The sequence below is a fragment of the Sinocyclocheilus anshuiensis genome, unplaced genomic scaffold (genome assembly GCF_001515605.1).
Source record: "Sinocyclocheilus anshuiensis isolate Anshui unplaced genomic scaffold, SAMN03320099.WGS_v1.1 scaffold24, whole genome shotgun sequence".
NCBI lineage: Eukaryota > Metazoa > Chordata > Actinopteri > Cypriniformes > Cyprinidae > Sinocyclocheilus > Sinocyclocheilus anshuiensis.
Window position 1 is genome coordinate 849,238 of NW_015557090.1, and position 12,164 is coordinate 861,401.

Here is a 12,164-nt window from a genome sequence, read left to right on the forward strand (position 1 = left end):
TTAATATTAGTCTGGTGAATAAACTAAAAAATGTACTAGCCAATGGCGATTCTATTGCCAAGGTGCCCATAGAGGGTTGGTAATGCAAATTTACAGTTGATTTTTGAATTTTCACTGACAAATTCCAGTCATTTCAACAGGAATTGTAAGTTTTGCGTGAGGGTGAAAAGTTTGTAATGAGGCTCATGTTCAAGTTTGTAATGTGAAGTCACTGTTCTGGCCAACCTCTACAGCTTGGTAGAATGTATTTATTTTTGCCCATGAAATTTTGCTTTGCTCTGGAAATGCACCCCAGGTTGATTAGTTGACTTTTTTCTGATTTATTTACACTGCAAGTCCTTCTCAAATGAGGAATAATGTACAATCAGCCGTTATATCAAAATTTGTCATTATGCATATAAATGAATCCTACGTTCTGCATGAAAGAGTTTCAGCAAAAATTGACTTCTATTTCATGTCTGTTTTTTACACAACGCTACATCTTAGTTTTTAATATGGCTTTAGAATAATTGGAATACAGCATATTAGCTGTATGGATTAGGGTTATGGTTTTAGAGTCAATAATTCCACTTTTTTATTTTTTGGGGGTGGGATGTTGTGAATTAGCTCTTTAATTTCGTCTTTAAATTGAATTCTAAGATGAAATTTCTTTTTGCAGAGCTTCAATAAGCGCTGTGGCCTGGTCGTTGTCGGGTGAATATGTGGTAAGCGTGGACAAGAGCCGTCGAGCTGTGCTCTGGAGTGATATCTGAGAGCAGACGCAGGCTGCCTTTTCCCTTCTTATCAACTGAAGTCAGTCCTGGAAATGCATTCGGGGATGTCATCAAAACACAGCCCTGTTGGGAAAAGCTCACACGCTGCACTCCGTCAATAACAAGACCTGTAGTATTGTGACAGTCTCTGTTGCTAAGAGGCCGTGTCACCCAAAACGCAGACAGATGTGCTAATGTTACAGGGGTCTGGCGACTGTCGAGCGGAGCTGTCTGGGTTTTGTTTTGAAACCTTGTTACACATGAATTACTGACGCAGAACATGCCGAAGCATTTGTAGGCCTTCCTGTTGCTTGATTCTTACTGTAATTGTCAGCAACTTTAAAATCTGAGATCTCTTGACATACACCAGATATCGCTGCCTCTGGGATTTGATATCAAAGGGAAACATGAAACAAAATGGATTCAGCCTGTTTAAAGGACATGGCAACACATTTCTGAATATGTGGAAACTCGACCCAGCGTATTCGCATGTCAGTCCTATTTTTAGAGACCAAAACACAGAACAGACACGTCATTTTGAATGCCTGGTAAAAGGCCATTGTATATTGTCACACAATGACATTGATTCGTGAATGCAATATAAAATTAGATCTAAATATTATAAATGAAAAAAAAAAGAAGATATTTATGCATTATTGTTCAAAATTGTGGGGTCAGTATTTATTTTTAAAGAAAAGAATGCTTATATTCAGCAAATTGATCAAAAGTGACATGTAAAAAGATGTCTATTTTAAATAAATGCTGTTCTTTTGAACTTTCTATTCATCAAAAATCCTTAAAATGTATTTCCACAAAAATATTAACTTGAAACTGTTTAAGTTAATAATAAATATTTATTAGCAGAAGAAAATTCAGCTTTGCATCACAGGAATAAATACCATTTAAAATAAATAAAAATAGAAAACTGTTATTTTAAATTGTAATAATATTTTATTATTATTTATAAATTAGTTTGTCTACAAACTTTTCAATCTAGTTTATAAATTAATATTTGTTTAGTAAATAAATGCAGCCTTGGTGAGCAGAAGTGACTGACCCCAAACTTTTGAATGCTAGTGTATATATTTCAAGATGTCTAAGACCACAATGAAAATCTTGGGACCATTATGATGTATTTGATCATCATATTGATCAATTTCTAGATCACTAATGAAATGTACTCAAGCAAATCTGTGATCATTATCATTATGATAATAATTAATATCCCATTCTGAAAAACATAATCTTCAGGTTTTGCACAAACGGGATGATTCCATGTAGCTTGAGCGCTGCTGTCATTAAAACGAAACAAATATTTTGTTTGTTGATTTTTAAATTTAGATTTCCACTCTAATTGTTAAGCCAATCATTTGTAATAAAAAATAAATGTATCCATTTAGAAAAAAGCAAAATGAAGGCTTTTCACTAGTGGTCTGAGATATTTAGACCCCACTGTATGTTGTTAATCACTGGCTCAGGGAAGTGCTCAGTTCTACTGGACTGACTCCAGTCATTTATTATAAAAAGGGACTCGAGTGTTTTAAAAATGAATGAGAGGAGGCCTTGCCCTCCACCACACTCTCTAGTGCTGCCATAGAGACCCAGTATGCTCGCTGCTAAACTGCGCTCAGATTAGCATTTAAAAGAGCCCTGTGTCTGATGAGAATCACAGCGGACCGCTCTGACTGACTTTGAAGACCCAAATTACTGCCATCAGAGATCACACGAGCAAAGCTAATGCACAGACGTGATTTGATCTGCTGTGTTCATTTGCATGTTAATTATACGTTAGATGAGCAAAGTCTAACGCCCATCTTACGCTTGTCAGCCGTTGGACCAAGGAGATTTAATGTAGAGTCTAGAATATTTATTAACTTAAAGCCATATGTGCTAGTTGCTATGATGCAGTATGTGCCACAGAAATCTGATCTCACTGAAGATTGTTGTATTGTAACTTTTATTGTAAATAAAAAAAAAAAGAACATTGATTTTGATCACCCCAAAATCAAAAGAAAAATGTATATTTATAAGATTATAAAACGTTTTATAAAAGTTACATTTATTAAAAAAAAAAAAAAAAAAATTGGGATTAATATTAGCATAAAGTCAGTACAACAAATTCTATCATGATTAAAACTTTACATGTTAAAAATATATATGTTATATGTTTGCATTATGGTAACGAGTGAGATTTTTCACCATGCAATAATGAGAATTAGGGTGAAAATCTGCTTAATTGTCATGAAAAATATTTGAATTAATATTAATTGTCATAAAAAAAATATTTGTAAAAAATATTTTAAACATATTAAATATGTTTAAAGGTTTGTTAAACAGACCTTGGCATGTTTTTCATGACCTTCTTGAAATACTCTGGTTAAGTAAATCAAAGCCACTTCATGATATTAAGTAACAGAGAAACATCTTTTTGACAAGAAAAACAAAAACTATTCGACATTTTGGTTTACTTTAAATAATTGATGTACAGCACATTTCTTAATGCTTACGGGTGGCACTACTTGGAGCAACAGATTTGAGGTTAGATTTATTTGACCGTAAAAGTGCTGTTGTATTTTTAGAGGAAAGCATTTTCTTTTTTAATGATTTTGTTACTGAGCAAAACTCTGCCTTTCCAAATGTGGATTGTTCTCAAAGTAGCACAATTATCAAGGGAACGGCTGTAAATCTGTTAACAACATTCATTTTTGTAAAAAAATTTTATATATATATATATTTTTTAACTGTTATTTGTTTTATGTGACCAGTAAAGAAATATACCAAGCAAAACTGCAGAGTAAGGACCAAAAGTGAGTTTGATGATAAAGTCTGTTGTTTACATAGGAAATGAAAGAAAAAGAGCAAATATAAGTCCATGCTTGTCTTTGTTCTAATAGGAACTTTCCATGAATAGGGTGTAGGTCCTGTCATGATATAGTTTTAAACCTCAGTTTAAGTAATTTTGTTGTTTTCTACATTAAATGATTCTTAAAATTTAAATATAAAAAAATAGATTTCTAAAATAAAATGAAATAACAATCCCAGAATGGGTAACTGGGTTGTAAATGTGTCACTCTGTATACACTGTAAAAAAAAATCCGTAAAATTTACAAACGGCAGCTGTGGTTGCCGGAATTTTACCATAAAAAATACGGTAGCAACGTTTTAGGTTTTACGGTTTTAACTTAAATTTACAGTTAAATACCGTAATTTCATTAACTGATATAATGTTAATATACCAACCTATTGAAGTACTGAAATCTGTTTTGTAGCTTTGTAATACACTGATAACCACCAAAAGCAGGTGGTGATGAGAAAGTCACATGATGAACCAAAGCCCATCACAAGCAGCTTTTAAATAATTAGTCTTTTACCGTTAAATTCACGGTCATTTTTTACAGTGGGGGTTAGCTAGATTGAGACCAAAATGTTCGTTTGTAGTTGTGATAAGCTTGTATTTCCCATAAATTGAAGAGTTTTTATTTGCATTTGTTTTAATTTATTTCTTTTTTATAGTAACTTTAATGAATGTTTGATATACTTTAGCAATTTTTCCATCCTGGGATTTTAGGTTAAAACTTTTATTTGTGCCTAATAAAAAGTAATGGGACACCAAGGTGTATCCTGCTTGTGGAAAGTGCCATGATTTAGCATTCATTTGAGAACATTCAGAGCATTCGTTTTAAAAGTAATGTATTTTAGAACGTTACATGTTTTGTCATTACAGTCTGAAGCAATTACGTAATATATGGGTATTGCTGTCATGTCATATTTTGTGTGGTTGTTAATTACAGTATCATTAATACGCATCTTGATGTTTATTTCTTAAAATTCTTCTCTGCAGTGACTTAATATTTTTTTATTATTATTATTTAATTACGGTGTCAGAGAAGTGCAAAACAAATCACAATTCTGAAAACAAAATAACAAATTACATACCCAAATGCAAGTCTAAAAAACAAAATAACAATTCAGAAAACACAACTCTGTAAATCATCAGCTCCAGTGGCAGATGGATAAGCGCGTGTCGTTGGCTTTTTGACACGATCGACCCGGGTGGTTCGGCAAAAGGCGGGATCGCACCCGGACCTGACGTGTTATAATGTTTTCTGAATTGTTGTTGTGCTTTCTGTTATTATATTATATTATTATATTGTTATTTTGTTTTTTAGACTTGCATTTGCATTTGCGTTTGTAATTTGTTATTTGGTTTCAGAATTGTGATTTGCTTTGCACTTCTCGGCCACCGTATTTAATTGATAAAAACACTAAAATATCAGGGGTGCTTTTTCAGTCAACAAAACCATCTTAAACCCACACGATGGCTGGTTGATATGCTTTATCCAAGCCAGGATTGATTTATTGCTTTGGGAGTTTAGAACTGTAATGTGACACCACTTTAAATGATGTCAATGTCAAGACGTAAATAAGGCTTAGTCCGACAGTGCGCGAGCTCATTTCACAGCCTCTGCACGATGATGGCGAGCTGAGAAATCTGCTCGGCGTTGGAGAATATCATCACCCACTCACCTCAGCACCCGCACACATCCAGAGAGGAGGGGAGAGAGCGAGACAGGCAGCGGAAGAGCTCTGCTAGATAGTGTGGATAGCAAACGGAAGCTTCTTAAGCCGTAGGATTTTCCAAACTGCGTTTATTGTTTATACATTCCCACCTGAAGGACTCCAAAAGCAGAGCGGCGCAGGAAAGCAGCGAGGAATCACTGGCTTCTGCTTGTTTTATGTCGGCAGCGCGGGGTTTGTCTGTTGGCAAGCGGCAGTGGAGAATGAGATGCTCCTGTAATTGGATTCATCATCTGGAAAGCGCTCAAACCGCGAGGAGAGCTGCTCAAGTGACAGCGGCTCTCTAACGCAGCATAGTAAATTCTCTTTCTGTCAGCCTGCCTCTTCATCTTTCTTTACCCCCCGCTCAGCTCCATCTGCCTCTCTTTTCTCGGCAACCCCTCTCATCTTGTTCCCACAGCAGAAGAGTTTCTGTCGCACGCAGATCCTCGCGATGGGTGACAAAGGCACAAGGTAAGCCGTGTGTTTCAGATGGACTAGCTAGCTGGGTCAGGAGAACTATTTTTTAAATTTTTTTTTATTCTGTAGCTTATGTTCTAGATGTAATTGATCATTTAGCATCACAGTGGCTCAGTCAGTATTCACAAATTCCCCGCGCAAATTTGTCCATTCTCAGACTAAGTTTAAGTAAATGAGATGAGATGTCCGAGGTCTTCAGAATAAGTTCTGATTAGTTAAAGGGTTAGTTCACCCAAAAATGAAAATTAGGTTGCGTTTTACTCACCCCCGATGCATCCTAGGTGTATATGACTTTCTTCTTTCAGACGAATCCAGTCGGAGTTATATTAAAAATTGTCCTGGCTATTCCAAGCTCTATCATTGCACTCAGCGGGTGTTGCATTGCTTCTGTCCAAAAGACGTGAAATAAAAAGCACCTTTCCATTAAAAAAAGTGTCTCACACGGCTCCGGGGTGTGAACAAAGGCCTCCTGTAGCGAATCGATGCGTTTTTGTAAGAAAAATATCCATATTCAAAACGTAATAATAACTTGAATCTAGCTTGCGCCAGCAGTTGTACACAGAAGCAGTGCCGGGCGGATGACGTATGAGGTCAGCGCTGCGCATGCGTCGGTGCGTCTCGTGAAAACCAACGTTTGTTTACAGGAGCAAAAGAAGCAAAGTTTCCTTACTTTAGCAAAGGAAAACCAGTCTCCTCTTGGCTAATATAACTCCGACTGGATTCGTCTGAAAGAAGAAAGTCATATACACCTAGGATGCATCGAGGGTGAGTAAAACGCAGCCTAATTTTCATTTTTGGATGAACTAACCCTTTAATCTTTTAAACTGTATTTAGGTCAATTGAAAACACAGGACAGGAAAGTGAAGGGAGAGAGTGGGACTGGGACACTAGGCTGGATTTGACCCTGCTCTCATGAGCACATGCACTGCACTACAAATAATCCTATTTGCTATGCTAAATGGACAATTAGCTAGCCTATGTGGATAGTTGCATTGTTTTTTATCCCCTCCTCTATGTGACCCAATCAGAAACAGACCTGCAAGCCATCAGAAACCACTGCATAAATATATCTCATTTGTTTCATCTGTTATTCATTTGCTTCAGTTCTCTCTAGGAAGGCTTTAAGAGGGTGGTGGAGGTATCACACTGCTTTGGCATAGCGGCATTTCCATTGATATTTGACATTTCACACAAGAGCACATTTGACCAGGACATTCAAAACTCTCAGCAGGATTGTGAATCAGTTCAGCGCTCAAAGCACACCGCTTTATGACATGACTGAACAGCTCACTCTTCCAAATCATCTACGCCCTTAAAAGTAAAGCTTCTTTATGGTTCCTTGAAGAACCTTTAGCATCCGTGGAAACTTTTCATTACACCAAAAGTTCTTCATGGTGGAAAAAAGGTTCAAAATGTTCTTTACACCGAGAAAACAAATATTCTTTTAAGAACTGTTTACTGATAGGTTCTTTGAGGAATCCAAACTGGTTCTTATGTAGTATTATTGTAAATTTGTAAGCGAGTATAACCCTGTGAGTTATGATGAATTCATACAATCTCATTTGTACGTTTTCTAATGATCTGCTTATGCCCCAGTGATGGTTATCTTTAGGGTGGGGTTAGAGGTGAACCTTCATGCTTTTTATTTTTTCTTGATGTTGTACATTTTTGTACGATTCATTTTATACAAATTCAGTTTTCCTTTGTTTTGTTCTCTTTTTTTGAGTTTAACACTAACAACCATAATGTATCGTATTGGATCGGTCCCGTCAGACTGATACTTGATCCGAAAAAAGGTCCATATCGGACTGATATGATGATAGAGTAGCAGATCGACGCATCCCTAGAAGTAATGTGATACACATAAAAATGTAAATCTCAGAGGACAGTGGAATAGCTGTGCTCAATAATATCTTGTTTACTTGCTAACAATTCTTAAAGGGGTGGCTGATTGCGATTTCACTTTTTTAACGTTAGTTAGTGTGTAATGTTGCTGTTTGAGCAAAAGGCAGCAAAGGGGGCGAGGCCATGCTGAGCTGCTTTAGAGAAGGGGAAGAGAAAACGAGGTGCACGTAAAAATCTGTTCATATGAATCGTGATTCTGTCTTCTAAGGATTCTAATGGATTCACTAGTTTCAAAATCAGTGTTCTAAAGCAGCGGTTCTTAATACTGTTCCTCGCGTTCCCCTGCTCTGCACACGTAATCTCGCAACAGTTGGAAATTACAGTGATTAGTCCTTTCTTGAAAGTGCTTATTGTAACAGATTAGGAATTCTTGGTTATGACATTATTTTTCATGGCAGACTGATAAATAACTGTAAGCTCTAAACCCCAACAGATTGGAGCTTGGCATTTTGAGAAAGCACAGGCTGTTTTGTTTGCACTATGCTTTAGAGAATCAGTGAAAGGTCTGTTGACGAGCCATCTGGATCTACTCATGACAGAACATACAGTACGATATTTGCAAGAAGTGCATCTTCCATTGCTTCACATGGTTGTTACCTTGCATGTACTCATCAAAAATGACTTTTCTCTGTTATTATTTCTGTTTATACCATTTCTTTATAAGACATTACTAGGACAACATTTTCTGGCATTAGCTGTGTTACGTATCAAACAAAAATTAATCTAGGTTATTTTCTGAATATAATGATAAAAATAATAATTAACAGCCAAAGATTTTATTAGTATTAGTATTGAAATTTTTTTTTCAAATTATATTTATTGTGTGGTTCAAACCTTACATTTTGATTTAATATTAATTTATTTTCCCAAAGACAAAAGCAATTATACAAAGTAAAAATATTTATTATAATCATAAAGACCATACACTCTTATTATATTTTTTTAGACATAAGCCGAAATGTTACTTAATTTAGGTTACTTATATTTATTTTATGATGAATTTTTAGCTTTTACATCTTAATTTGACCATAAACATAAGCTGAATTAACTATAATATGAAAGTAGAATTTTCAACATACAAACGAATTTCAACTAACAAAAACATTTTGTTATTCAACTTTTTAATTTTATTTATTGGGTGACCTATCCCTTTGATGTTTATTATGATATTTGTATAATGCACTTTAAATGAAAGTTGTTCCACTTTTTTTTAATTATTAGTATACCAATACATTTCAAGTTGTACAAATCAGTAATACATTTGTTAATGTATAATGAGTGAACATGTCCTATATGAACCCCAAGTTAGGAATGATTCTTGTTATTTTTCACATATTCATTCATATAGTACTTGCTTTGTTTGAGTTCACCTTGATAGGTCACCTAATGCTGAGATCCTAATGATGTGTTACTGGATAGCGGCCAATGTTGGAGTAACCTGGATAGCCTACTTACAGTCCTTATATTAAAACTGACAAAGAAAGAAAGAAAATAAGAGTTAATCACATCATAATGTAGAAATGGAAGGCCCATGCACCCATTAACAAAAGGCATGTGTAGTCACCAATGTCCCTATATGTCAATTCTCTGACAGTAAATCATGTTCATGAAAGAATTAAATTTGCTTCTGCTCTTTAAACGTTTCATGAAGTTCATACAACCCACTGAAAATCTATGGACTTGCATTATCAGCCTTGTTTTACTTTTGAACCGAGACCCTATTAAACTAGGCCTACAGGCCTCGGGCCTGACTGGCAGTTGAAGTTTTGGAGTGATCAAGTTTTGCAGTATCCGCAACTCACGCTTAGGTGTTTTTTGCGAGATAAAGATTTATTTTTTCACACTTAATCTGATTTACGATGGTATCAGGCTATCAGCACTGATGTGCTTTTTAAAATTCAGAGTTGATTTCTGAGTTTCCGGTGCAGTAAGTTTAAAAGCTTTATAGCTTTTAATGGTTTATTGTTACTTAAAGTGCTTTTTAGTTCAAAAGCCTACAATTGGATCCACTGTGCAGTGATTTCAGGATTGGCGTCCTACTTGTGCTGCCCACACTTACAATCTATTAAGTGTTCAGTGTGATCCATTGTTCATTTTGAATGATTTTTATGCTTGTGCATTTAGCGTCTTAAAGGTAGCTCTTCAGTACCTTTTGAATCCTCCTGCCAATCTGAATCTCCCTTGATGCGTATGACCACTTGAATCACAGTTTCAGTATCTAGGATGAGTTGTGCGTGATCCATTAAGTAAGCAAATTAAATTGATATGTAATCCAATAATAGATGGCATGTCTTTAAACCTATAATGCTATTGTTGGTGTCATTTTTGCATGTTGCTCTTCTTCATGGTGAATAACACTTAAACTGCTATATTGTACCTCATAAGTGACTTAATCTTAAATATCATATCACAATTAATATTTGGCATGACTACTCAAGCCTTAACAAACAAATGAACTGTATTAAAAAAGGTAGCTATAAAAAAGCCACTGCTGAGCAGCAAACAGGTATTTGAAGCTGCTGGTGTCTCGCTCCATGAATGCTGGGAGTTGAGCATAAAGCTGCATTTCAGCCACCCCTAAACCAAAGCTCACAAACAGAAATGTGTACAGTGGGTGTAGAAATACATATTCAAACGTTTTTTATTGCTTAAATAACAATCCCTCAGTTCAGTCAGTCATAAAGTTGTACGCACAATCAATGCAACAAAAGAACGTACCATTTAGTATTTTGTCACACAACAGTGTCAGACAGGCAATGCCTTACTGGCTGTGAACACATCAGAATGACTGACACAAATTTATCATCAAATGTGTCAAACTGCTGGATATATTCTGTTGACCTTTTGACCTGCATGACATGAGGTCATATGCCAGGAAACATCAAGTTTGTGGTCTGTGTGCTTTCCCACTTTAGCTGATGCAGTGAAACACAAACATATTGCACGCAGGTACTTTGTCTTGCTCCCAGAATTCAGGTGTGTTTCGTGTTGGACACAAGCAAAATGTCAAGTCTTTACATTAAAATGTTAATGTATGGTGGAATTAATATTAGTTATATGAACTGAAAAACAATGTAAAAACTGCCTAAGTAATTAACTGTACTATAAATTATCCTATGGTTAAAAATCGTATATTTAACAAGACGTGTAAATGTAGTAAAATATATCATATGTAAAAAAAGTATACTTCTAATTTATAATTTACAACTAACATCTTAATAAGACAAAACACGTACTTACAAAAAAAAATAAAAATACACCAAAATGTTAATGTACGCTGTATAACATAATTTGAACTGTAAAAATGCTACAGCCTGTTAAGTGATTAATTGTATTTTACCTTACCATATAGTTAAAATTGCTTTATAATTTACTGCTAATAAGACAAAACATGCACTTACCAAAACAAATTAAAACTTATTTTGTTGAGCACAGAAGAAGATATTTTGAAGAATGTGGTAATTAGTTGACGGTAGCCATTGACTTCCATAGTACTTTTTCCATAATATGGAATTCAATGGCTACCATCAACTGTTTAGTTACCCACATTCTTCAAAATATATTTTGGGTTCAGCAGAAGAAAGAAATTCATACAGGTTTGGAATCATTTACAGGGCGGGTTTTTGGGTGAATGACCCCTTTAAAATATACCTTTAAATAGACTTCAGAGTCTGTAATCTCTATTTGTTACAGTGAAACTCTAGCAATCACAGCTGCCAGTTTTTTTTATAGTGTACATCGTATATCATTTCAGTCCATTTTATCAACAGTGGGATGTTTTATTTCCACGTTAAACTGCAGATTTTAGATGAACTAATCACAATAAATACCACTTCCATTTTATTTGATGATTAGCATAAGCACCTCTATTCACTTGATATAAAGGATGGAAGTTGTTTGCCTGTGAATGAGTGGTGGCGGCGAGGGGGGAGGCTTCGCTCTCAGCCCACCATCTCAAAGGGCACGACCGCTGTTTGTTAAGAGCACTGACTTCATTTATTGATTCAGCCTGAAAGCCTCTGACATAACCGTGAGCAAAATCTATTGCCACAGCAAGATAGTCTCAAGCAGCTGCCAATAAACTGGTTGTCTTCCCCTGTCTTTTGTCCTGTTGTTCTCTTTTTTCATGGACCGCTAGAGAACGGCTTTCTCTTCTTTAAAATCTGATTAGCTGTCTTAATGAGCACAACTCACTAGAGCAGAGGTTAGTCAGTGATCGCCTTGACCTGCTGGTCTCTCTCTCAGCTGTGGCAGCTTCGCTTTACTCCGGCCTGCAAAGGATGATGTAAATGACACTATCTATGAACAGTGCACAAAATAGGGTCTGAAACAAAAAAAGTAATTTTCTTTTTCAGCAGTGATCAGTGAGGTGCCTAATCTTCAGAAAATGTTAATCATCAATTTCAGGAGGTCAGAAGGTTGTTTACTATTTTATTTGTATAATTATTCAACTCTCTCTGTGTCTGTGTG

At 35.5% G+C, this 12,164-nt stretch overlaps 2 protein-coding genes across 3 annotated transcripts in view; both read left to right on the top strand.

The window, feature by feature from the left end:
* Positions 1-1,360, top strand: part of LOC107677090 (autophagy-related protein 16-2-like) — a 38,481-nt gene extending 37,121 nt beyond the window's left edge. For both annotated transcript variants that reach the window (XM_016471887.1, XM_016471888.1), the window contains one exon: positions 659-1,360. In XM_016471887.1, the coding sequence (XP_016327373.1) occupies positions 659-752 (94 nt within the window). In that variant the 3' untranslated portion in view covers positions 753-1,360. The remainder of the gene's footprint in view (positions 1-658) is intronic.
* A 3,749-nt stretch (positions 1,361-5,109) lies between these two features.
* Positions 5,110-12,164, top strand: part of LOC107677052 (beta-arrestin-1) — a 40,455-nt gene continuing 33,400 nt past the window's right edge. The window contains exon 1 of the mRNA XM_016471842.1: positions 5,110-5,783. Within this exon, the coding sequence (XP_016327328.1) occupies positions 5,764-5,783 (20 nt within the window). The 5' untranslated portion in view covers positions 5,110-5,763. The remainder of the gene's footprint in view (positions 5,784-12,164) is intronic.